The sequence below is a fragment of the Notechis scutatus genome, chromosome 1 (assembly GCF_049901735.1).
Source record: "Notechis scutatus isolate UNSWTSFEM ecotype Mainland chromosome 1, rNotScu1.2, whole genome shotgun sequence".
Lineage (NCBI taxonomy): Eukaryota > Metazoa > Chordata > Lepidosauria > Squamata > Elapidae > Notechis > Notechis scutatus.
This window is the reverse complement of record NC_142009.1, coordinates 24,498,738-24,524,844: the sequence shown is the minus strand read 5'-3', so window position 1 is coordinate 24,524,844 and position 26,107 is coordinate 24,498,738. Positions and strand designations below refer to the sequence as shown.

The 26,107-nt window shown below is 41.6% G+C and overlaps 1 protein-coding gene across 2 annotated transcripts in view; it reads left to right on the top strand.

Annotated features, from left to right (window-relative positions):
- Nucleotides 1–26,107, top strand: part of MLXIPL (MLX interacting protein like) — a 53,636-nt gene that overhangs the window by 25,582 nt on the left and 1,947 nt on the right. Inside the window, exons 7-16 of one of the 2 annotated variants that reach the window (XM_026671666.2) lie at nucleotides 1,416–1,496; nucleotides 13,492–13,679; nucleotides 14,963–15,536; nucleotides 21,432–21,505; nucleotides 22,662–22,827; nucleotides 22,976–23,073; nucleotides 24,258–24,377; nucleotides 24,720–24,847; nucleotides 25,396–25,519; nucleotides 25,742–25,871. In XM_026671666.2, coding sequence (XP_026527451.2) covers nucleotides 1,416–1,496; nucleotides 13,492–13,679; nucleotides 14,963–15,536; nucleotides 21,432–21,505; nucleotides 22,662–22,827; nucleotides 22,976–23,073; nucleotides 24,258–24,377; nucleotides 24,720–24,847; nucleotides 25,396–25,519; nucleotides 25,742–25,871 — 1,683 coding nt within the window. Of the gene's footprint in view, nucleotides 1–1,415; nucleotides 1,497–13,491; nucleotides 13,680–14,962; nucleotides 15,537–21,431; nucleotides 21,506–22,661; nucleotides 22,828–22,972; nucleotides 23,074–24,257; nucleotides 24,378–24,719; nucleotides 24,848–25,395; nucleotides 25,520–25,741; nucleotides 25,872–26,107 lie in introns of both variants that reach the window. The other variant, XM_026671665.2, reaches the window with a different exon arrangement.

The window sequence follows — 26,107 nt, the reverse complement described above, 5'->3', positions numbered from 1 at the left end:
GCAGATCAAGTATACAAAGCTTGCAAACACAACATCCCTCAATAGAAGCAATAAGCTATTTTCTGAAATCTGGTAGACAGGTGGCTTTTCATTTCGCAAGGCAGTAATAAGTTGGTCTAGATTACTTTGTCCTTTTCTAAACAGGTAATTAGAGAACAGTGTTTCTCAATCATACCAAATTTAAGATATGTGGACTTCGGCTTCCAGAATTCCCCAGCCAGCATGGGACATTTTAGGAGTTGATGATACACATCTTAAAGTTGCTGAGACTGAGAAACATTTATTTAGAATGAGGACAGAGAACCCATTCATCCAAGGGCCTAAAGTTCTCTGCTCAGGTCATCTAGTCTGGTCCAAAGGCCCTTGAGCAGATTCCGCTCTTCAAAATCTCTTTCCTTTCCTTCCTCTCTTTCTGCATGACTAAACACCAAGAGTCTGCAGTTGTATGAGCTGCATAAATATCTGCTTCTGCTGCTCTTCACCTTTCGCTTTTGAAAGCTACGTGTCTATGTGGGAGGAGCAGATGGCAACAAGCAAAAGTCTTGCTGAGTGCAGATGCAAGTATTGAAAGGGTATATAGATTGGTGCCTGAACACTAGAAGCATGAAACGTTTCTGGTTTGTCCTATTCATGATCATCCGGGAAGAGACATAAGTAAATCTGACCAGAGGTGGGCTGCTGCCGGTTCTCACTGGTTAGTTAAGATTGTGCGCAGTTCGGCGAATCGGCAAATCCCACCACTGGCTGGCCCCACCGCTGCTTGTTTTTTGACCTGTTTTTGGCCAGTTTCTGGGCCAAAAATGGCCCTGAAAACAGCCTGAAAATGCCCAGGAAAACAGCCTGAAAATGCCCATAAAACTTCCTGAAAATGGCCTGAAAAATGGCACAGAAAATGGCCTGAAAATGGCTCAAAATGGTCTGAAAAACAGCCTGAAAATGGCCCCCAAAATGGCCTGAAAACAATCCAAAAATGGCTCAAAAAACAGCCTGAGAATGGCCAAAAAACCAGGCTGAAAAATGGGCAGGTGGAGGGCCAGCCAGTGGTGGGATTAGCCCCAACCGGCTGAATCCTACCTCTGCCTTTGAGGCGAGTGGCTGGGAAAAGAGGCTGGGTGTGATGAATGACATCACCCACCCAGTCACATGACCAACTGGCCACACCTATCCAGCCAGAGAACCGGTTGTTTAAAAAATTGCAGCCCACCGCTGGATCTGACACAGCAAGGCAGTTCTTTAGTTGGGCTGTAATTAGAACCTCCATGAACAGGGGCAGTGTTTTCTTCTTGGCTAGGCAAAGCAGAATAGCTATAGAGGTATAACTCTTCAAGTAGAGAAATTTAGCTGGCTGCATTAAAACTCATAGAGCCGCATGAGTTCTATGGTAAACCTTTGCTTGCCTTTCCTCTCTCTTACAGCTTACGTTGGCAACGCTGACATGATCCAACCAGACCTGGCTCCGCTACAGCCAAATCTTGATGATTTCATGGAGATATCTGGTAGGAACCAGACTATATCTGGGGGAAGCGGAAGAGATCGTGGGAGAAATTTGGTGGTTATGATCTGTGAGGCGCATTCACGGCCTCAGCAAAAGCTTCCATTCTAGGGCCCTTCAGTTCTATTAAGATGTCACATTTTCTCAATTTGCTGGAAATGGGGGAAAGGAGGAGGAGGAGGAGGAGGAGGAGGAGAGTCCTCAACTCCAATCCCACTTTAGATGCCGAAATCCAATTTAAAGCATCCCTGACAGATGGCTCTCCAGCCTCCACTTTTAACAGTTCCCCAGATATAACTTGTGTTACATGAATGTGGAACCATGCCAGGGGCTACTCAGAGCGGAAGGAAAAGTTTCTACTCAAGAAATAGGAAATTTCTGAGGAGGGGGTGCTTGGGGCCTGCAGACCAGAAAGCAGCCAAAGAGCAAATGAAGCACTGAAAAAGGAAAATGGGGGCTGGAGGAGGGTCACGTCACTCCTTTTACGTGCTTCTGAATTTAGGAAACTCTTAGGAACCAAGGAATAGAAAAACAATCCCCTTGGCTCGGGCTGGTTTTGTGCGAGTTACTTTACCATGAAACCCTTTCTCAAGCATCCTATTGCAGAAACTCATGACCGGTTTTGTACAATATGCTGACTAGGTTGAAAGGGAGGGGGGGGGTCAGGTATTTTGGGGTTCAGAAAATTGTGGAAAAACCAGCTGTTATCTTAGCACATTGTGAGAACCAAGCCATCAAGTAATATTGGCTTTACTATACTGTGCCTACTCAACCAGAGGTAAAGGTGCCAGGAAGGTAGTGTTCTTCCTTGAGGTTGGCAGGCTCTAATTCAGATAACACCCCACCCCCATCCCGGCAATCCACCATAATCTTGTAATATAATTCCCAGAAAGCACATATTGGCTTAGAATCATTGGAACTGGGCTCCCAATACACCTAGAAAGCACCTGGTTTGGGAGGAGAGATGGATCCTCTTGGAGTGACTGCGAACCATAAAGGTCATGGATTCCTTTGAACGATGATACAATTCAAGAGGTAAAATTGTGGGTGGAATTGAAATCTCATTACAGGTGTTGTCAATTAATTATTTTAGTTTTAATAAACACAATAGTATATGCATTTGAGTCAAAGCCCTAAGGAAAAGTTATCCTTCTTTCCTTGCTTTAAGATGACTATGATCTGTACTGTCACCAACTTAGAAGAGTTGTTAAAAAAATTAACATTTAAATGTTAAACTTAACATTTAAATGTTAAACATTTACCATTTAAAACATTTAACATTTAGAAATTTGTTGACTGTGTTTCTATCCAGGTGGCTTTCAGTGGAAAGGTGACAGCAAAAATAGCCATTAACATGACAACTCTTAAAATGAGTAAACTGATTTTGATCCACCGCTGTGGTCTTAGCTATGTAGTGCAGGATATTTGAGACCCAGGTGCAGCTAATATTATTGTGCCAATTATTTTAATTAAGGAGGAGTTAGAATCTACCAACATTTTTTGAATGCTATTGTTCTTAACATCAGTCTTGATGCATAGAAATTGATGATGCTTTTTTGGGTGTGAAGATAAAGTGATGATGGGGACAATTGTGTTGGCTGTATTCCAAAAGTTAATTTAAAAATATACAAGGAAAGTCAGTAAATAAGGGCATGATTTAGGTCTTTTGTTAAGCTCAATCCTCAGGAGTAATAAAAAAAAAATCAGGGAAATAGATAATTCAATGAAGAGAAGCACTTCAGACATGCTCAGAGGCAGATTATCTCGCAGCTGGAATTTTAGGGACTGTAGTGTTCAGTTAATCCTTGTTTCTTTTAGGTAGGACTAAAGGACTGGTCTCTGAACTACATTCTCTTCTAAGGCAGAGGTCTCCAAACTTGTCAACTTTAAGACTTGTGGACTTCAACTCCCAGAATTCCTCAGCCAGCATCTGGCTGAGGAATTCTGGGAGTTGAAGTCCACATGTCTTAAAGTTGACAAGTTTGGAGACCTCTGTTCTAAAGGTTTTGAGGCTGCTTCCTGCAGAATCCCCATCCTGTCTGGAAACTCTAAACAGTGGACATTAACCTGATTATATTCCCAATATCTTGGATGACTAAATTGAGCCTGCATTGTACCAGGGACCAAAAATGTTTCTAAAAAGCCCCCTTCTTATCTCGATGTTCCGAAAGCCTCTTTGACATTTTTATGGAAGGAGGGTAGTTCAAGGAAAAAGCTGGGTTAGCTCCCCAAAAAACGTTGCTGCAATGCAGAGGAGTGGCAGTAAGGTCACCAACTCTGTCCCCAAGGCAGGCTACAGAATCCTCTGCCTGTCAGTCAAAGGGCAGAGGCCCCTGTTGAATGAGGAACCACTCCCCCCTTTTCTGCTCTGAATGTCTGGAGAAGAGAGGAACCTGAACCATATGGAGAAGTCCCCATGGCAGGACCACGGCAGTCTCTGGGGATGGTGACAGACTGCTGCTGGCCTTCCACTGCAGGTAGGAGATGATGGGGCAGATGTGGTGAGAGTTGATCCTTGCTTTTTATTCAGTCCTCCTCCCTGCTCCCTGGCCTAGACAGTCCTTCGTCTATAAACCTAAGGGCTGCGAGAGAGCTGGTGCTAAGGGGAAGAAGGAAGTGTTCTCTGCACTTGTACTGAGTACTCTTCTTTCTGTAGAATTGGGCCATCTGATTCTACATCTGTACCCCAGAGGTGAGGTGAGATTGTGAAAATATAACTCCATATAACCAAGTAGCCAGAGACCAGGAAAGCACAGTGGGGAGATCTTGCACCTCTTAAGGGTTTTATAGAGTGAATTTTGCCTAGTTCAACCTAGTTCACTCGCCCTCAGGCGGCAAACTATAGCTGTCTCCATTCCTGCTGCTTCATGGCTATAGTTGAAGCACAATATCTCCTAGACATTATCTCACTTGGGCCTTCCAATCCTAGAAAGAAGCTGCTTGGAACCTGGAATTCTGGAATGTATGGTGACAGCTCAGAGAGATTGTTCTCCAGGGGGTGGTAAATAAAGTGTACCTTTCTCCTCAAGAAGCCAAAAACTTCTCTCTGGGGCAAGGAGCCACTGCAATGGAGGACCCTCCCTGGAAAGGGGACAGTATGCTAAGTAGCCCTTAGTACCACTTTGTTTTCTCGCTTCCCAACTGATTCTGCCCACATCTTTGAAAGAAATTGGCAGAAGTGCTTTTAACATTCCCAGAACAATAAAATAGGGGGACAGCCAACTTAGTTTATTCATTGATCATCCATGGTCTCATACTGACTCTTAAATATCGGACAGTCTACTTGTTTCCTCTAACATTTAGTAACTGTGATCCCCAGCTATTCATACAATCTGTGGCGTGTTTGAGTTTCCACACGCTCCGATACTTGCCAAACCTTTTTATGAACTGGCCGTTAACAGTGAAGTGTAATGAACGTATGCATTTGTGTTTTGTTTTCATTATGGATGAAATCGAAAGGGTTGTTTTTTTTAACATCTTGGAAAAAAAAAACCAGGGAAGATATGGCTGATGCAAGAAAAGAAACAATGTGTGAGCCATATGGAAACTTACAGCTAGCTTTTGCACTCTTTATCTGTGTCTGGTGTAATCTGCTGCTATACCATGAAATCTCTGTCCTGTAGTTTCGAAGCCAGTGAATAGATTTCTTTAATAGCAATATGGGTTTCCCATATTGCATGAGGTAATCTTCTTTGCTATAGGGAAAGAATGGCAAAATTTAGATGAGGCCCAGCCTTGTCTGACTTGGAGTGTGCTTATTGTCACACCATATTTGATTTCACACACCACACTGCATATTTGGTTGAGTTTGGGGCGTGTTGAGTGATGTGCAGCATTGTTTATTGAATAAATCACAATTGGATTTACACAACATATACTATAGTTCATGTTTTGCAAACTACAACAGTTTGTTATTCAGTAGTTAGTTATTTTGGCAAGCTTAATATGTTATTCATGTAGGACATGTTATGGTTTACACAATACGTGACCTGGAGTGTCCTAGAAAAGTGTAATATAAATTATAAAAATAAATGAGTAAAGCCAGCAAGTGTGAATTGTGTTGCTGTTTTTCCTTTACTAGATGTACAGTTATGGAATATATTGATGCAAACATTTAAGATTGTGTGAACTACCCAGCATTGTGCGAAGTAACATGATTGATTATGTGCCATCCAGTCATTGTCAACTCTTCATGACAAGGTCGACAGATTTTCCTCATAACGATCTGTTGTTTCAGGACTTCCAACGGTGCGCCATTGCCACTGTAACTGAGTCCACCTACCTTGCTGCTGGTTGTCCTCTTCACTTTCCTTCCATCTTTCCCAGTATTAGAACCTTTTGTAGATCACACTGGTCTTGGCATAAAGTATCTAAAGTAGGATAATTTGAGCCAGATCATTTGTGCCCCAAATAAGAATCCAGGGTTGATTTATTCAATGATTTTTTTTATTATTATAGTACATTCCAATACCAATGTTCAAAAGTGCCAATAATCTTCCTATCCTGCTTTTTCAAAGTGTAAAAATAATATGAGCGAGAGAGAAATCTTACCCTGGAGAACTTATATTCAGTAGAGAGATGAACGGTCTATAATTAGCACAGAGAGGGCCAGGATCTGTTTATATTTGGCCTTCTCAGTTAATGCTTGCAAGTGACAGTTGTACACCAAGAAAAGCTACAGTGACATAATTTACAGAGTTAATGGCTGCATTTTTATAACACAATTAAATAGTTCAATTAAAGGCCTAATAACTCTCTGTACATGCGCAAGGGTAGGTTTGTTTTCTGATTTGGTCCACATAGTTTCTTTACGGTTCAGCCTGTTGTTCAAACTCTTACTTAAAGTATCGTAATAGTAGTAGTACCTGCAATGATACTAATTATAATTATTAATATTAATTTTAGTCTCCAGGGGATGCGGAGAGAGAGGAAATGATATGCTATCAAAGTTGAAAATGGTGCTTTTTGACTGGGAGCAGGATTTAAAGCAAAATAAGATATTCCTAACTCATCAATGTTGCTTGTCATTTGTTTAAAATCATACCAAGAATATTGACAGTTTGTAGTCATGAAGGAGGAAAGATAGAAATATTATTTACTTCTAGCAAAAGGATATTTATAAAGAATGAAATAGACATAATTAATGCATATGTCTGAATGCAATTGCACAACTGCAATCCTAAATATGTTTACTCTGAAGTAGGTTGCAATTTTTATATAAGAATAAAAGCTTTTGAATATAACTGGGCTTTTGAACAAACAAGCCCAGAATTACACTGTGTTGTATGGTACAGATCAAACAAGTATTTAGGGGAATAAAGAAAAAAAAACTCACTGTGGATTTGATGAGGAAATAAGACACATATGCCCTTATGCAGCCTACCTGTGAGGGCTATTGTAGACACAAATAATATGTTTCTTTTGGAAGAGGGCAGTTTGAGCAATAAAAAATACTTCATGTGCTAATAATGATTAAGTACTACAATTGTAAAAGAAGCTGCAATCCTGGGAAAGGGAAAATCTATTCATTGATTTCTTAAGATTAGGGCATTTGTGTATTAGGGTGTTGAATGCGTTTATAAATTTGATAGAGGAGGGAGCTGAAACATGGCTTGTATTGTGTTTACATGTGAAAAGAAGCTACAGTGTATTTTTGTGTAAGTGCCAATGGGGAAGGGCAGATGTTAGGAAATATTGTGGGGGAGGATGCTTTGAAAGATTGGGGAAAGAAGGAAGTAGCTGGACAGGGCGTGTGTGTGTGTGTGTGTGAGGGTGTATTCTATTGTCAGAGAGGGAATTAATTTTGGTGGGGTCAAAAATCAGGATGGGCATTTACAATGTTGCATAAATTATGGGTGTGGGTAAATTTAGAATGCAGAGTTGGAGAAATTTGTGGGTAGGGGTGCTTCTTGAGACTGAAGGAGTGCTGCTTGAGTGAGCTATTTTTTGGCAGAAGCAAAAGAGTCCTTATATTCTTAAGGAGTAGAAATTTATAAACGCATAACTGTTTAAATATCAGATGTGCTGATTGCAGTCTTGTCAATATGTAAAGTGCCACAAGTCTTTTTGTTGCATTGCTGCAGAAGATGGCTAATCCCGTCAGGCATCTTTTTGAGTACCAATTGTGGGGAAATTTCATTCCTGAGCACGATAGGAAATTTCTATAATGTTCTGTTTCTGTAATGCAGTTGTACATGTACATACAAATAGCTCAATGCATATTTTTGCATGCAGTTTGGTTTTTCTTGGAGTTTCCTTTAGCACTTCGCTAAAAATAACTGGAGAACAAAAAAACAAAAACAAACCAGAGTTGCCCAAAGAATCATGGATATAGAAGCTTAAAACGACATAGGCACACTTAGTAAGGCTGATAGCTTGAAATGGCTGAGCAAATATAAACACACCTTCCAAATGGACAACTATTTAAAATCACAATTGCCAAAATATCTCAGGGAGACATTTACCTGAGCAAGATTCGAACAGCTTGATACAATGGTTAGATTTGGGAGATACCATTCTACCCCTACAATGAATGTACATGTATATGTGGAGCTGAAGAGGTAGAAGATCTGACCATTCGATTGCTGTTTGTATAAAGGGACGAGAGATGAGTACCTATATCCGCATATTAAACGTATGGCCCAGTAGGAGGCCCATATTAAAACAACATATCTCATGTGTGGCCAGAATCTGAAAACATTTAATACAGCACAATTTCTTACTAAAATGGTCCGACCAGGATCGGCATATGTGGGCCTGATTGGGGTAGATTGCAGGGATGATACAGAATTATAATTTTATGTCATTTTATTCTATTTTACATATTTAATTATTGTATTTTATCCTATAACTATTGTATTTTACCCTACTCTCATTTTAAATTGTTTGTTTGGAATTTTATCGGTAACATGTGCTTGAACCTGTACGCTGATATAGCTTATACTATAGGCTAATATAGTATATTAGTATAAATATATACTTCCCTGCAAATATCATAGAGAAGACAGGAACCAATAATGAGCTATGATACAAATAAATAAAATTACAATAGCAGTAGTTGGTGACCCAACAATCATTGTATGCATTTATTGGGAACCCAAAAAAATTCTAGTTCCAGTGAAGAATATGATGTGTTGAGTATTCTTCCACACCCCAATCCTTTATTACATACAGAAGAACTATCATTGATTATATTTTAAGACCCAGCCATCAAAAGAATACATTTCTATTCACCCATTAAGGCAGGTTGCACTAGGAAAAAAATTACAATCAGCACAATAGAAATAGGTAGTACAGTTTAATCCCCCACCCAAACCATTGAGCAAAATTAGAGAAATTTAAGAGAGATTATGATAATACAACTATTTTATCTATAAACAGTAGCAACAAAAACAGCGTTGGAAAAGTCAGAATACAATTATCTCCATCTATCTAAAAACTTCTCTTGTCTCTCTTGAGGAGGCACTAATAAAGCAATTGGGTGATCATGGAGGCTGACATTTTGAAAGTAGCAGGAGGTAGCAGGAGGCCACACAAAATGGCATCACCGCTGACAAGCTGAACACATTGAATAGGTTTGCACATTAGTCAAAAGTAAATGCCATCAGGTAGTCTGTGTTCAGCGTGTTGTGGGAATTCAGTCGTTGATTTTGCACATTATGTGGATCAGGCCAGTTGGATGAACTGTCTGCATCTGTTTTGGATTCTATAATGTTTCTAAAGAGTTAAGAGTTAAAGCAGAAGTTTATGGACACAAGATGCAAATCTTACTCGTCCAACTTTAGATAGGTTGCTCTTGAAAGGTTAGTTATACATGTATTACAAGTGAAAAGTACCAATAAATCTTATAGGAGAGATTTATTTACTTGCATGCATTATATAATGGGGCAGCCTGGTGGCTCAGCGGTTAAGACACCGGGCTTGTCAGCTGGAAAACCAGCAGCCCAGGTTTGAGACCTGAGTGCCATGTGATGGGGTGAGCTCCCATCTTCACTGCAGCTCCTGCCAACCTAGCAGTTTAAAAGAATGCAAATGTAAGTATATAAATAGGTACCCCTTTGGTGGGAAGGTAACAACGCTCTGTGATATTATGCTGGCCACATGTCTTTGGGCGGCACTGGCTCAATGGCGCGGTGAGCACTGCCTCCTATTGTCAGCAACAGCTGGCAGTGTAAAATCCACATGGCCCCCTATGTATTATGATAAATATATTATGAATTCTTCAGTGGGAACAGGGAGGCTATTTTCTCAAAAAAATATACCTTAGGTTTTTCAGATCTTTTTAATACGATGCATTAAAGCCTAAACCCTATGTAGATCTAGCATGCCTCAGTGAAACATTTTTTGCCACCAAAAAGAATTAAGGTTTATTTTGAACTCTCTTTTTATGTTAGTTGTCTTAATGTTAGGCTTTGTCACAAAGTTCTAACTTGTATATTACTAGTAACAGACAACTTTAGAAAACAACTGCTGGCCTCACTTGAAGAAGCTGGCAAGATCAGTGTGGTCAGTTGCCTTAGCTGAAAAATTTTGACACATTTATAGCCGCTTGGTTCTTTTGTGTCACGTATGCTTATGAAAAGGATGGTCTACCTCTAGCGGTTGCCACATTCTGGAGAAATGGATTTTGTCACATAAACATGTTTCTTACTTGCTTGGGTAGCGTTTGGGTCTTTGTAATTATATTAACAAGATAGTGAAGTTAATTTAAAAACATACTGTAAACCCACTTCAGCAAAACACAATTCATGTTATATATTGTGCCCAAACAAACCACATTATTTTATACTGTAACATGATGCCTTAGTTTGTAAAACATGCGAAAGCAGCGCCTGGGTTTCCATGCCTTATAGCACCTCAAACTAGTTTAGCCGCTGCGTAAACTGAACCAGTATTTTAGATGCAGTTCCCAATAAATGTGCTAAGTGGTTGATACAACCTCAGACACTTAATCTTCCCGTGCCTGTGTGTGTGTGTGTGTGTGTGTGTGTGTGTTGCATGCGCGTCTTCCCCTTGTGACAAAGTCCCTGTTTTCACCCATGCCAATTCTATATTGCTAAAAATGAAGTTCTAGGTCACAAAAATGACTGAAGTTGGTCAATTTAAAATTGGGAATCAACATCGGAAAAAGAACAACCCCCACACACACTGAGTGGAAAAATCTTCAGAGTGCTTGATGTGGGGTTGTGGTTTTCAAAATTTCCACTTTGGATTGAGGAAGAAAACAGGCTCGGAATGACTATGCCCATTTCACGCAACTCTGAAAGTGCCAAGGCAGCGGTTTGGGCTGTCTGACCCTCCAGAAATGAGAGAGCTGCAGGGACAGGAAGGGAGAGTAAGCCACAGCTGGGTCACGGGGCTCAGCTTCGGGAAGACCATGGGATGTGGTTAGCCACAGGCTGCACGCAAAGCAGGCGCCAGAAAGCAGGCGCAGACCTGTTTGATACCTCCAGGGAGGTGTTTGTCCTTCTTCATAGCAAAGATTGTTTGGTTCCTTCTCTCCAGACCAAAAGGCATTCCTGGATTTGTGGGAGGCCTACACTTGTCATGTTTTCTTCCACAACTGGGGGAGTTTTACATTTTGAGGCTCCTAAGTTGCATGTGGACACAAGCAACCATAGGGCAAGCCCCACAGATCTGCTACATTATTTTTTCCTCATGTCAGAGGGGAAAATTATTAAATACAGGGAGCATCACCTGCATTTCATAAGCATAAGCTTGAATTAGTTGTGAGTTTAAATGAAATAATGTTAGTCTTTCTGCTGGCCTCATCCATTTGTTGTCCTAGCTCCAGCCAGTATGGTATCCAGCCATGGCCAAGTATGGCCCCAGACTACATAATATTGGATGCCCCACTTCTTCATCGGCCCAGTGGGTTGCTGCTATTTAACACAGAGGAGAAATACACTCACATTTGCTTATTATTGAAATAAACCTAAAAGACCACAAGAATCTTCTCTAAAAGGAAGCTTTGATTCTTAGCACACTTTTTAAGCAGAAGGCTTTTCCCTTCAGTTCTCCAAAGCTAACTCACCAGTAATTTACTAGACCAGGCAGGGGCGTCCAACCTTGGCAACTTTAAGACTTGCAGCTGACTGGTGAGTTCCGGAAGTTGAAGTTAATTCGTCTTCAAGTTGCCCAGGTTGGAGACCCCTGAGCAAAACTATCATCTTCTTTGAGTAGAGAGATTGCAAATGTGGCAATTTTATCCCTCGGCATCCATTACCCTTTTGTTGTCAGGGCCCTGGAAGGTGTCGGCTAATACTTTTGTGGCCCATGGGTGGGATCTGACATATGATTGCTTCTCTATGTGGTAAAAATGCTTGTTTCACAATTGCAGCCACCGTCCCTGTTTTGCTGCTGCTGTTGCTGCTGCTTCTGCTGCTGCTATAAAACCCAGCCAGCTGCCTTCCAAACACCTCTAGCCAGGTGAGAACAGTGCAGTGGCTTCTCCAAGGCAGCACCATCAGTATCAGGAAGGGGGTGCAATGCAATTTTTTAAAGCTCAGTGGCTATGGATTCACTGAATGTTTAACTGGGCTAATTTATTTATGTATTTGTTAAATGTCTGTGCCACCCATCTCAGCTAGAAGCCACTCTGTGTGGCTTACAATAGAGTAAAAACAACAGAATAAAACAGTAGGATATTAAAATAATAAATATTAATATTAAAATTGAAAGAGAGCTAAGGAAGGAAGCAAGGCATTAATGGGGTGGAGGTAGAATCTTCTCTCAGTCTATTAGCCACCTCCTCTCTCTCTCTCTCTCTCTCTCTTTCACACACACACACACACACACACACACACACATTTTCTACATTCACATAACTTTGAACATTAAATTAACTAAAGACTGGTCCTAATCTATATATATAAAAGCGAAATACCACTCACGCATCAACACAAAATCTCCAGAACTGTAAAGCCTACAAACTTGAAATTTCGCGCGTATGTTCCTCTTGGCTTCTAGGTGCTCACTAAGAAATGATTATTCGAAATGCCCATTAGAGCATTAGTATTTCGTATATTATTATTAACATGCTCTGATGCTAAGGAGTTCTACTCCCCACCCCCACCTGAAAAGAAATCTGTTCCAAATGCAGAACACAAACAGAGGAGTTTCAGTTTCAAAGCACCAAGCAGCTGTAGTACAGAACAGTTGAGCTAAGTCATACCCAGGCTCCTTGCTGTCTCCTTCTTGCTCACATAACAAATACTGTTTCAGTTTCTGATGTTAGCCAGATGAATACCAATGGATGCTGGTAGGCAGAGGAAGAATTCCCCCCCTTATTTTCCTCCCCAAAAACTAAGCCCGACCACATAGTTTCGTAGTGAAGCACGGGTATAGAGCTAGTCCTGTATATAATACTTATCCTGGGAGTTGATTTCTGGGAGTTGAAGTCCACAAGTCTTAAAGTTGCCAAGTTTGGGGACCCCTAACCTAGAGCCATGGTTAAGGAAGGTAAACTTATAAACTGAAGGTGTCTCCCAGGTAAAGCACTTCTATTTAGATACAGTATAATCCAGGGTTCAACTTGGACATCACGTTACTGCTGCTTTCCCACCACACCCCTAGCCTGCTTGCTGAATTGATTCATTTTTCTGTTCGCATGATGTGTTTCTTACCCAGTTGAAAGAGTTCCTCAATCTTTCTGGGAAGATTTTTGTTTCTTAGCTGAATACATGATTCGAAAGGAAATAATATTGTATTCTCAACATTATTCAAATTGGACTGCCTTTTTATGGAGATGGGATGGAGATAGCCTGAGGCGATGATGCAAGGAGGTAATGAATGCTGCGTATTGCTTTGTGTTTCTGTTTTGGAATATCTTCCTAATGTTTTGAGACTTGCATAATTCCATAACTCTTGATTCTACAGAAATAAAGTAAAGCATGGAACATGCAGATTGAATCTATATTATGTGTGCCTCTTGTCAAATTTGGACTGTTCTGTAGTGTATCCAACTGTCCAACTGACTCAGTCTCTCTTTTGTCCTCTAGATTTCTTCTCCAGCCCTCGGCCAGTGCCTGCACAAACCCCTCTGAGCTATACAGACCAGCCTTGCTTTGTGCCCATGCCAGACACCCTTTTTGATAGTGGTGGTAGCAACCTTCTTCCCAGCCCCTCCAATGCCTTGCTTCCCACAGGCTCTGCCAGTTCTCCTGCCTTGAGCAGCCCTCGTCTTCAGGTGTGCAAGATTGATGGCTATCTCTTTTTCCAATCCTCTGTCCTAGGTTTTGATTTAATTTGGGGGCCTGTTCTCTTCTTTTGTATTTTTCTGCCCTTTCCAACTCAAGTCTGGGTTCAGCACAGGGTTCCTGCCGTATCAAGACTTTAAGAGGGAGCCATTTGCCCGTTTGCAGGAATTCTCAGTATAAATTGAATGTGGAATAATAAACAGATTCATGTGCAAAGTGTTATTTGGATGGGGAAAATAGGTTGAAGATCAAGGATCAATTCTTGCCTATTTCATCCCTAGTAATGGGATGGACTCTCTTCTGACCCAGGCTCCCCCAACAGCACGAAGCCAAGTCCTCGTCCCAACCCCCTTTTATTTAATTTACAATGAATTTCCTCTCCAACAAAGTCCCAGCCAGCAGTCTTTCAAGATAGTTCCCAATTACAGACTTTTATCAGGCTTGGAGATTGGCCAGGCTGATATCTTTCAGACCCCGCAATACTTGGCAAGTATGCCAGAATGAACTGTCTCCTGCAAAGCCCCACTCCCCTTTCACTCCTCTTTTATACTCTAGGGGAGGGGCCATTCACCGTCCACCTGTGGCTTTATTCCCAAATTGGCCCTTGTTCCTCAGCTGTTCCCTTTGTCTGGCAACTCTGTGCATGCGCATACTGGGAACAGGCTCTAACTGTTCTTCTGCCTCACTAATGGCTGACTCCGAAGGCAGCTGATTTCTGTCAGGCAGCCCTGGTCCCATCTCTGCCTCCAATGCAGAGCACTCATCAGAGCCTTCCCCAGACTCCAGGACTGGCCCATGTTCCTCCCTAACCTCCTCGCTGCCCGAATCTGCTGCCAGCTCTGCTGGCCGCTGTCAGGCCACAACAGACTCCAACGGAGTATGTACACTGGCAATATTTTGGTGACCGAAATATGAATAAACCGCCCCACTATTATTTCCCACTTATAAGATTCAGATCCAGAGTATTGCAGGATTAAGCTCAAAAATTGCCAGCCATTGTTCTGTTTTACTTAATTGGGCTGATTTTACAACAATCCAAATCAGGAGAATTATTCTAAGTGCTAACTAAACTTGCAAAGGCCAAAGCATTTCGGGTGTAGTAGTTTGGGTTTCTAAAGGTCAGATAGAACTTGGAGCCTTCCCCTTTTTGACTGTGCCACTTTTCCCTTGCTCTGGTTGGCTGCCCACTTCAACAATGAGATGGGAGGATATATTAATTAACTTTTTTTCTTTTTGCTGCTGCAGCATCTTTCTCCTCTCTTTTCTTTTTCAGTCTGCAGGTGGTTGCCCAGCTCAGCTTGGTTCACCTGGTGCCTTCCTCAGCCCTGAGCTCCCTCCCATTCCTTCCCCTTCAACCTCCCCCAACAATTTTGGTCCTGATCGCAAGCAGAAGCCCCTCCTTCCCTACACACTCCCCAACAAATGGCTCAGCCTTGACCACTATGGATCTTATTGTCCGGCCTCCCTGCCCAGAGCCCCTTTGCTCAGCCAACAGCCAGTATGCCCACCACTGTCAGCCCCTTGCTCCAAATTCCACTACCCATCTGCCCCTCTCTTTTCTTGTCCTACTTCCCCATCCCTCTCCACCGTCTGTTTCCCCCCGAATATACCAGGTTACAATATAGACTTGCCATCTGGATACCATTCTCCCTTCAACGCATCACATCTGCTCCCTAGTCTGCCAAGCAGCCCTATTTCTGGCATGGCCAGAGGACAGCCTCCATCTGGAAGGGACAGGCCCAAGGCCAAGGGGGCAACGATCAAGAACAAGAGATCCCCAAGGCTTCCTGTCCCACCACTGGCTGCAACAATATCTGACCAATGTCTGACAGAGCTGCTGAGCACAGGTAGGAATACGAGGCAACATATTTCCTGAGGGGGGTTTGCCAGACTGGAAAAATGCATTGGGATTAAGACGGCAAAGACTAATGAAAGAATAACAATGCATTCAGATTTTTCAAAAGGATCTTATTCTCATTTTACTTACTTAATAGCATGTTCAGATTAGTTTAAAGCATTGGGCGAAATCCAGATTTAGTCATGTTTAAAGGAAATTTGACATGAATCATGCAACATTTAATATCAAGCAGATATCACTGAATCTAAGCATGAATCTGAATCTATTCCATTATTGTTATTAATATGTATAATGGCGCAGATGGTAAATACCTTTTGAGAAAAGATGTTGCATTAGTTGTGCTGGAAAAGAAAGGACAGATATTCCTCTTCTAAGATCTATATTGCATGCATTTTGCTTTTTTTTTTAAATGCTTGCCATACAAACTGATTAGTTATCAAAACTAACATTTCTCACATACCAATCCATTCACCGTTTCTTTAGCTGGCTGTAGTCTTGTTCCCTTTGTATGTTTAGAAGGTTCCCAAGACATGTTTGATTCACTTAGTTCTACAAATAAGTCAACAATTCAAACAGAAACTTTCTGTGTTTTGGACTATTAATTGTCAGAGTAACCAAAGTCCTATTGAGAATTTTGGAGACCAAAGAAGCAATGCATTTGGAAGGTACTGTGTATACTTTAAAAATGATTTGGAAATACTGTTTTCTTACTACGTCTCTTTTAAGCATCTCTTTTAATGAATAATAAAAAGATGTTGGGCTTACATGAAAGCATCCGAATCATTTCTTCCAAATCATTGTCAAAGCATGCACAGACCTAAATTGCTTATTCTTTTCAAAGACTAAATCCTATTGAACTTTCATTTCTATTGCATACTGTCAAATCAGTACAGACTTATAGTAGTTTACAAAAGAGTTAACAAAAACATGCAGAAGTTAGAAATGAATTAAAGCAACCAATAACTAATCAAAGTGTGAGGAATACAAGGATAAATGTATTATTAATAATATTAGTTCTGAATATTGAACTTTCATTTTTTATTCTATTTGCATACTGTCAAATCAATACAGAGATAGTGGTTTACAAAAGAGTTAACAAAAACATGTGCAACAGTTAATACATGCAATAAACATAAAACAGTGCATATAAATGAATTAAAGGAACTGATAACTAAGGTTCAAGAACTCAAAGATAAGTGTATTATTAATAAAATTACTTCTGAGTAGACATGTAGAAGATTGCAATCTTTTCCTGGTCCTGAAATATTTTTACAAGTAATAGATTGTTTTGACTGGCTAGTTTACTGGTTATCACTTCAGCCAATGAATTTATAGGAGAATCCATTTAAATTGTAGATGACTTTTTTGCAGACTATTTTGTGTTGATCAAATGAGTGCAAAGTCCTGAAATTGACTAGCCCATCTTTGCATGTAATTGAAAGACTTAGCACTTGTACTTCTGTAGCCTGGTGGCAGAGAATTCCCCAGATGCTCCTCCCAGATGTCAGCCTTGCCAAGTAGTGCAGACAAATAGCGCATACAGAGGCACAAGCTCTATTTTTGCTGTAAGGTTACATTAACAGAATCTTGCAGGTGTGAAAGTACTCCCCCCTCCCCCCCCACCTTTCTGAGAACTTTGAGAAAACTAGGGAGGATCCTTTTTGAGAACTTTGTCATGCCCACATTCCTTCTGCAGACTCATCTACCTCTTTTCCATTGCCTAATCTGCTGCTCTTCCTCCTGTTTCCCAAAGTCATTTCCACTGTCCATTATACCAGGGCAGCCTTGGCTCCGCCCTCTCTCTCTCTCTCTTCAGGAAGGGTTTTGGAGAACTTTACAGCTGTCACATTGCTCTCCATAGCCAAACCCTGTTCTGTTCTCAGTCTCCAGCTTTTGAGTGCTGTATCTTTGACTGAACAAATTAGAAAACAAAACCATTAGGGAACAAATTAGAAAACAAAGAAAAGACAAAACCCTTGATGCTTTCTGCCACCTAGTGCTTGAACAATGGACTAGTTGAACCAATGTTAAAAGGCATTCTTTTAAAAGTTCAGTTCACTGTGTGATAGAAAAGAAAAGAAGGAAAACACAATCGTGCATACAAGAAGCAGACAGTTGTGCCTACAGTTGGAAGAGCTTTTCCATGTGGTGGAGGATTAACAGAATGACAGAGTTGGAAAGGACCTTGGAGGTCTTCTAGTCCAACCCCTTGCTCAGGCAGGAAACCTTACACCATTTCAGACAAAAGGTTTCCAATCTCTTCTTAAAAACCTCCAGTGTCGGAGCGGCCACAACTTCTGGAGGCCAGTTGTTCCACTGATTAATTGTTCTGTCAGGGCTGGGGTTTGAGCAGAAGGAAGCACCAGTCGCATCCCCTAGATTAGAATGGGGCATGTTAAAAGTGGATGGACAGCAAGGTAGCGCACACCTGTTTTCACAGCACAATAAAGGTGCATGTGGGGGCAGCATGATTTCCCTAATAGCTCTGGCATGGACTTGGCAAAGCAGTTATGGATGTGCCTAATTTTGGCAGATCCCCAACCTTTTTGACCTTGTGACCTAGTGCCGGCATCAGCTGGGCGCCATGGCCATGCGGCACTCAACTGGCGCGCCATCTTTTTGATGAAAAGTGCTTCCCGGTGACCTCACAGCAGCACTTTATCGTCAAAAAGATGTGCCCTAGTGGGTCAGTGGGGAGACCAAAAGAAACATCTTTTAGACTTTTGGTGGAACACAAGCTTTTCTAGACTCTAGCTAAAACACAAAAAATGGTGTATAAATCATCACCATCTATATAATCCCATTGTCCCATATATATTTTGGACAGTTTTGTCTAGTGGTTAAAGCACAACGCCAGAAAGCTATGAAAACCAGCTGGGTGACTTTGGGCCAGTCACTCTCCCTCAGCTCAACCCACCCCTCAGAGCAACATTCTTCGGCTCAGTATTTGTAAACAGCAATGGATCATGCCCAGTACTTCCTAGTTGAACCACAGACAACTACACTGATCTAATACATATCGATTTTACAGAAAACATTGTTGAAAAAGCACTGCACAATCTAAAACCATCCCCATCTATTGGACCGGACGGAATATGTGCCTACTTCTTAAAAAAGCTACCCACTGCCATAGCTGAACCTCTAAGCATAATCTTTGAAAAATCTTTCAGGACCAGCTCCTTGCCAAAACTATGGTCACAAGCCAGTCATCCCCATCTTCAAAAAGGGAGACCCCCGCCTAGTTGAAAATTACAGACCAATCTCCTTATGCTGCGTCACCTGTAAAGTCATGGAATCAATTATTAACTAATCCATTATCCTCCACTTAGAGACAAACAACCTACTCTCCAATAAACAATTTCGTTTCAGAAAAAAACTATCCTGTAATCTGCAACTCTTACACTGCAAAAACATATGGACTACACAACTCGATCAGGGCAAAACAATAGATGCAATCTACATAGACTTCTATAAAGCCTTAGATTCAGTGGTACACGACAAACTAGTACTAAAACTAAAATCTTATGGTATCTCTGGACACCTACATAACTGGATAGAAGCATTCCTGTCAAACAGACAACAAATGGTCAAAATTGGGAGCGTCCTATCAAATTCTGTACCTGTCAACAGTGGTGTCCCCCAAGGCAGTGTTCTAGGACCAACTCTCTTCATACTCTACATAAATGACCTCTGTGATCATATTAAGAGCAACGGTGTTCTCTTTGCTGATGATGTAAAGCTATTCAACATCACAGACAATACTACTACCCTCCAAAAAGACCTTGACCATGTATCAGAATGGTCAATCAAATGGCAACTTCAAATCTCAACAAATAAATGCTCTGTCTTACATATTAGCAAAAAAAATCAGAAAATAAAATACAAGCTAAATAATCAAGACCTTGTTGAGGATCCAAACTTTGTCAAGGACCTTGGAGTACTCATCTCTAATGATCTAAGTGATAGAGCCCACTGTAACTACATAGCCAAAAAGGCATTAAGAATTGTTAACCTAATCCTATGTAGCTTCTTCTCTGGTAACATCACACTACTAACTAGATATACAAAACATTTGCTAGACCTATACTTGAATATAGCTCATCAGTCTGGAACCCATATCATGTATCTGATATTAACACAGTTGAGAAAGTCCAGAAATATTTCACAAGAAGAGAAAGTCCAGAAATATTTCACAAGAAGAGTTCTCCGCTCCTCTACTCATTGCAGAATACCTTATGCCACCAGACTTGAAATTCTAGACCGAGACAACCTAGAACTATGCCACCTCCGGTCCAATCTAAATATAGTATATAAAATCATACATTGCAATGTCCTACCTGCAAATGAATACTTCAGCTTCAATCATAACAATACAAGAGCACACAATAGATACAAACTCAAGATTAACCGCACCAAACTTGACTGCAGAAAATACGACTTCAGCAACAGAGTGGTCAGTGTTTGGAATACTCTACCTGACTCTGTGGTTTCTACCCCAAACCCCAAAAACTTTAACCTTAGACTGTCTACTAATGACTTCACCCCCTTCCTAAGAGGCTTGTAGGGGCCATGCATAAGCATACCAATTGTGCCTACCATCCCTGTCCTATTGTTTCTTTTTATTTTTCTTATAAGTATCTATCTCATGTATTCAAAACTATGTTTATTCTTATACCTGTATCTTGTAAGCGATTGACAAATCAAATAAATACTAAATACTAAAAAAATCGTGGGAAAAATAGGAGGAGGAAGATGAATATGTTTACCACCTTGAGTTATTTTTAAAAATAATAAAGGTAGGATACAAACAAATAAAATATTTTTGTCCTGTTTTTCAGATAATTATTGTCTTTCAACTGGGCACATGTAAATGTTAAAAATAATAGTTCCCATCATCAGGTTTAAGAATGATAAAGGAATAAAAAGGAAAGACAGATCAGCTCTTGAAATCCAGAACAAAATAACAAACTTGCATGTCAGTGATCCACTCATGTTTTGGATCGTTACGTGTTCCTGGTCTTAGCTGTGTGATAGTTGGTAATCTTTGGCAATGGACCTTTCTCCATTTCAGATCTGTAGCTCTAATGAAAGTAAAATGACTTTTGATTCAGGGTGTGTCTCTTCAGGCTCACTCTTTGGACATATGGCAAAAGGAGAGGAATCATTTTCCTTGCCTTTTTGACTTCCTTGTCTAATATATAGACCTGGTATTCCTTTGAGGTCTCCCCTCCAAGTACTAACGAGGCCTAACCCTGCTTAGCTTTCAAAGCCAGAGAAGGTCAGACAGATGTTGCTACCTGCTGAGAAAGCTGTAACTAGTAGCTATGTGACAGAGGGATAAAGCAAGCTTTGCTTCTTTCCTGATGTACAGGTGCTCCACAACACAGGGGGATCCATCAGGATGCCCCTCTCCTGTTACACAAGAAAACATCAGCATCTTTCTTTCAGTCACCCAGAAAGACCTTCAGGGAAATAAAAGGCTGACCCAATCTTTAGCTAAGGTTCATTCACACATACTGTTCATGGAGACAAGATTCCGTTTGGAAGAGAGCCTTCCCTCCTTAACTATGGCTCAGCTGCACTCGAGCATCCTGAGCACTGATTAAATTTGAAAGCACTGTTTGGTTGGATTCACACAACATATTAACCTAGATTAAAATGAAATTGGGCAATTTGTGGTTCAGCATAATATGGGAGGGCAGTAGTCAAGATGCTGTGTGAATCAGATCATTCATTCAGCATGGTTTATCTGCTGCACCATCACATCTTATATGAATGCAGGGATTGCACTTTGTTGTCCTGGGTTTAGGGTTTAAGCTAATGCATGTTGTGTAAACCCTACTGTCCTCTATATATGGGTTGCCTTATTTTTCTCTTTTTACAGCAAAAGCAGAACCTAGTTTAGAGGACCTGTCTGCTCCCAGCCACAATGTGGCCTCCACGGGACCTGAGATCCTGGTAGGTGTTGGTGAGAGAATGGGGTGTTTTTTTTGGGGGGGGTGTTCTTGGATTTGGAACAGGATTAAGATAAGGTACTTCTAGATCTGGAAGGAATGGAGCTGTATCATCTCACCTGGACAGCTTGGTACTCTAAAACTTGGGATTTCAGGAGAAAGTGAAAAAACCCTGGTAGATGTTGGAGAATATAAATAGTTAGACCAAGGGTCTTCAAACTTGGCAAGTTTAAGACTTGTGGACTTCAACTCCCAGAATTCCTGAGCTAACATGACTGGAGGAGGAATTCTGGGGGTTGAAGTCCACAAGTCTTAAAGCTGTCAAGTTTGAAGACCCCTGGACGGAAAACTGCCATAACCATGGGTAAAATGAACCAATATACACCCCACATCTAGATTGCCAATACTATTAGAGGAGAAATTGTAACTTAAGATTGGTAGCACTTGTCAGACCTAAAGACCCAAGTTGTCCAGCTCCTTTTTTCCACCAGCGACTGGGCACATCTCCCATTGGGAAGTTTTGTCAACAGAGCTGGAGGCAGATAGAAACTCACTGTGTGTTCAAAGAACTACTATTCCCAGGTACCAGTGGTGGGATTCAATTTTTTTTACTACCGGTTCTGTGGGCGTGGCTTGGTGGGCGTGGCAGGGGATGAATACTGTAAAATTTCCAGTCAGAGGTGGTAATTTGCCGGTTCTCCGAACTGCTCAAAATTTCCACTATCGGTTCTCCAGAACTGGTCAGAACCTGCTGAATACCACCTCTGCCAGGTACTGTATACTTACTACTTCTGACCAGGGAAATTCCATTTCTGGCTGCTTAGAAATCAGGATTCTAGCTAACACATTTATTTTTCATAAAATCTGTTCCCCTTTCTAGAGTATTTTTCAGTATTTGGTGTCAGAAGTTTCCATGGACACCAGAGGTGACATTCAGCAGGTTCTGACCAGTTCTGGAGAACCGGTAGCGGACATTTTGAGTAGTTCGGAGAACCGGCCAATACCACCTCTGACTAGAGATTTTACAGTATCCTTCCCCTGCCACGCGCACAGAACCAGTAGTAAAAAAATTTGAATCCCACCACTGATGGACACCCCTACCATGATGTGCCTAATGTTCCCTTGTGCGTGCTAACTTTGCCCCCACTTCCTTCCTGTAGCACAACACATTTGGTGACGAACCCGCCAGCTTCTTGTCCCGAATAACAGAGCTCAGCCCTAAGCTGTCCCCCATCTCCAGCCCCTCGCAGTCCATTTCAACCACAGCATCAACAGGTTCATTGCTTGTGCCCAAGATAGAACGTCTCTCGCCCACTCCTATTTGTGGTGAGTCATTCGAACCAGCATCTACAATCAACCGGTAGTTCTATGTATTCCGGACAGTGTTCTGCCTGCATAGAAGTCTGTGAATGCTCAGTAGCAATCAATAATTGCAGTGATGTTTTTTTTTCTCTCCTCCTCCCCCCCCCAGCAGCCAACAACCAGAGAATGACACAGGGACCCCCTGTTTCCCTTGAGGGGCTAGTTTCATCCCCTGTCTATTCAAGCCAAAATAGGACAGAACCAAGCAAGGTAAGACCATGTTCCCTCAGGTCATATTAACCCTCTCCACCCCAGAAATGAGTGAATTGTGAAGCATTAATCAACTCATAAAGGAGGGAGAGTATTTGTAGCTCAAGGTTAAGGCTGTGAGTTCGATCCAAGGTAGAGATTAATATTTGGAATAGACTCTCCTGCACGAGCAGGGGGTTGGACTAGATGACCTCCAAGATCCCTTCCAACTCTGTTATTCTACGTATATTTTTTATTTATTTATTTTTGTCAATTGCTTACAAGATAATAGGTATAAGTAAAAACATAGTTATGAATACATGGATACATATAAGAAAAATAAAAAAATAAAATAAAATATGCAAATGAGGGGTCCTTGGCACCAAAGGCCCCTCATAAACAAACCCCTCTGATTTATCACAGTTTATTTCTCATGTGCTTCATCGGTCTATATGGCATTTCCCTTGCTGTCCTCTATACAGTTTTTAAAAATTACACGGTAAGAAAATCAATCATCAGTGATGGAGCGCATAAAAAAATACAGGTTGTGACTGTGTCAAAAAACAAAGGGGCAACCTGAAAATGCAGCCTGCCTTCTTGTATCCTGTTCAAGTGCTCAGCTTCAATGGCAGTACAAACCTAAAAATCCTGTCAATATCAGGATGTTTTAAAGCCCTATTTGATCAGTCCTAAAAGAAAATAATTTAGGGTTGTTTTCCTTTGTTTGTTTTTTCCCTATGGAAAAGTAGCAGGAAATGCATTCCAGTAATATGACAATTTGGTACCAGATTCTGGCAATGTGAATCAGGAATTACATACAGGTAGTCCTCAACTTATAACCATTCACTTAGTGACCTTCAAAGTTACAACGGCCTTGAAAAAAGCTGTTTTTAGCACCAGTCCTCACACTTATGACCATCACAGCCTTGGCAACTGGCATGTATTTCCAAGAATTGCAGCATCCTGGGATCATGTGATTGCCATTTGAGACCTTCCCAGCTAGCTCCTGACAAGCAAACTCAATTGGGGGAGAAGGGGGGAGTTGGGTTTGCTTAATGACCGTGAGATTCACTTAACAACTGCAGTGATTTTCTTACCTCGTGGCAAGAAAAGTTGTAAAATTGGGCACGCTCACCTAACAACCACACTCTAGTCCCATTTGAACGTCTAAGTTTTACACTGAAAGTTCCCTTCTTCCCTCCTAGACTGAGAGCCGCAGAATCATCCACATTTCTGCTGAGCAGAAACGCCGTTTTAACATCAAACTGGGATTTGACACATTACACGGCCTAGTGAGCACTCTGAGTGCCCAGCCCAGCCTCAAGGTGAGTCTTGATCATTCTTGATCCTTGATTTCCTTAGTAGAGGGCCACAAAATTACCCTTGCAGTTCTTGACGCCATCTTGGACAGTCTGCTTCTCTGGTCTTGGCAGCCATTCTTAATCTGAAGGATTATTCTGAAGGAAGATTAATCTGAAGGATTATTCTGAAGGAAGATTAATCTGAAGGAATATCTGCCAGCTGTGGATGACAAAGTTTGCAGAATTCAAATTCTGCAAACTTTGTCATCCACAGCTGGCAGATATTATATAGGAGCTGTGCAGGCTGCCAGGCCAGGGAAGCCCTATAAACACATTTCTCCTTCCTTCCTTCACCCCTCTATGTAGATCAGCAAAGCTACAACCCTGCAGAAAACAGCAGAATACATTTGCAAGCTGCAGCAGGAACGCGCTACCCTGCAGGAGGAAGCCCAGCGCCTGCGGGATCAAATTGAGGAGCTGAATGTTTCCATCAAGTAGGCCTGCTGGGAACGCCCCGGCTTTTTTTTTTTTGGCAAAGAAAGGGATTTGGGTGTCTTTTGGTTGCTGACATGGAGCTCTGGCATGGCATGAGCAATCGGCCATACAGTAAAGTTGGGGAGGCACAGGCCAGAGGCTCTGGAGCAGAGGTGGTATTCAGCAGGTTCTGACCAGTTCTGGAAATTTCTAGTGGAAATTTTGAGCATTTGGAGAACCAGCAAATACCACCTCTGACTGGCCCCACTCCCATCGAGTCTCTGTCTCCCGAGTCCCGGCTGGGTCTTCTTTTGTTTCCCTGCACAGGAGAACGGAGCTGGAAAGCAGGTTAGTGGGGTGGGGAGGGAATGGGGATTTTGCAGTAACTTTCCCCCAGGAGTGGGGAGGGAATGGAGTAGTATCCTTCCCCTGCTACGCCCACCAAGCCACACCCACAGAACCAGTAGTAAAAAAGTTTGAATCCCACCACTACTAGTCTGGAGATAGTGGCAGCTGGCTTTTGTGCCAAATCCAGGTTTCTCCCTAACTTGTAATTCCTCTCCTATAGCCTCTGCCAGCAGCAGTTGCCTGACACGGGGGTACCCATCACCCGCCAGCGCTTTGACCAGATGCGGCAAATGTTTGACGAGTATGTCCGTTCGTGCACCTTACAGAACTGGAAGTTCTGGGTCGTATCCTTTGGGGAGAAGGCTGCTTGCATTCCCGAAAGGGAACCTACAACGCTTTGAGCAGAATAATGATTCCCTGAAATTGCTAATGATTCAAGTATTTTTTGCAATGATTCAAATAGTCCTTGTGCAAGCCACAGGTGATAGGGTATCTAATTTGCCACCTAGCAAAGGTAGCAGAGAGAAAAGGCAAAGCTGGCTCCTTAACTGCTCCTCCACCATCAGTTCAGCATCATCATGCGGCCTCTCTTTGAGTCCTTCAACGGGATGGTGTCCACCACTAGCCTAGAAAGCCTCAGTCAGACATCTTTGGCCTGGCTGGATCAATACTGTTCACTTCCAGCACTGCGACCCAGTGAGTCATTGACTTCCTTTTCGTTTTCAGTTAAGATGGTTCTGGGCAAAAAGGGCAGGGATTGGGGATTGAATAAAATCAGGAAATAATGTTTCAACTTTAATACAGCATGGAGTTACTCCAGTGCTGAACCAGGACCTCAGGTATAATCTTGACTTGTACAGCAATTTAAAAAAAGGACACCTGGATTCAATTTCTTCCTTAGTTATGGAGCTTATAATAGATAGTCCAACTTT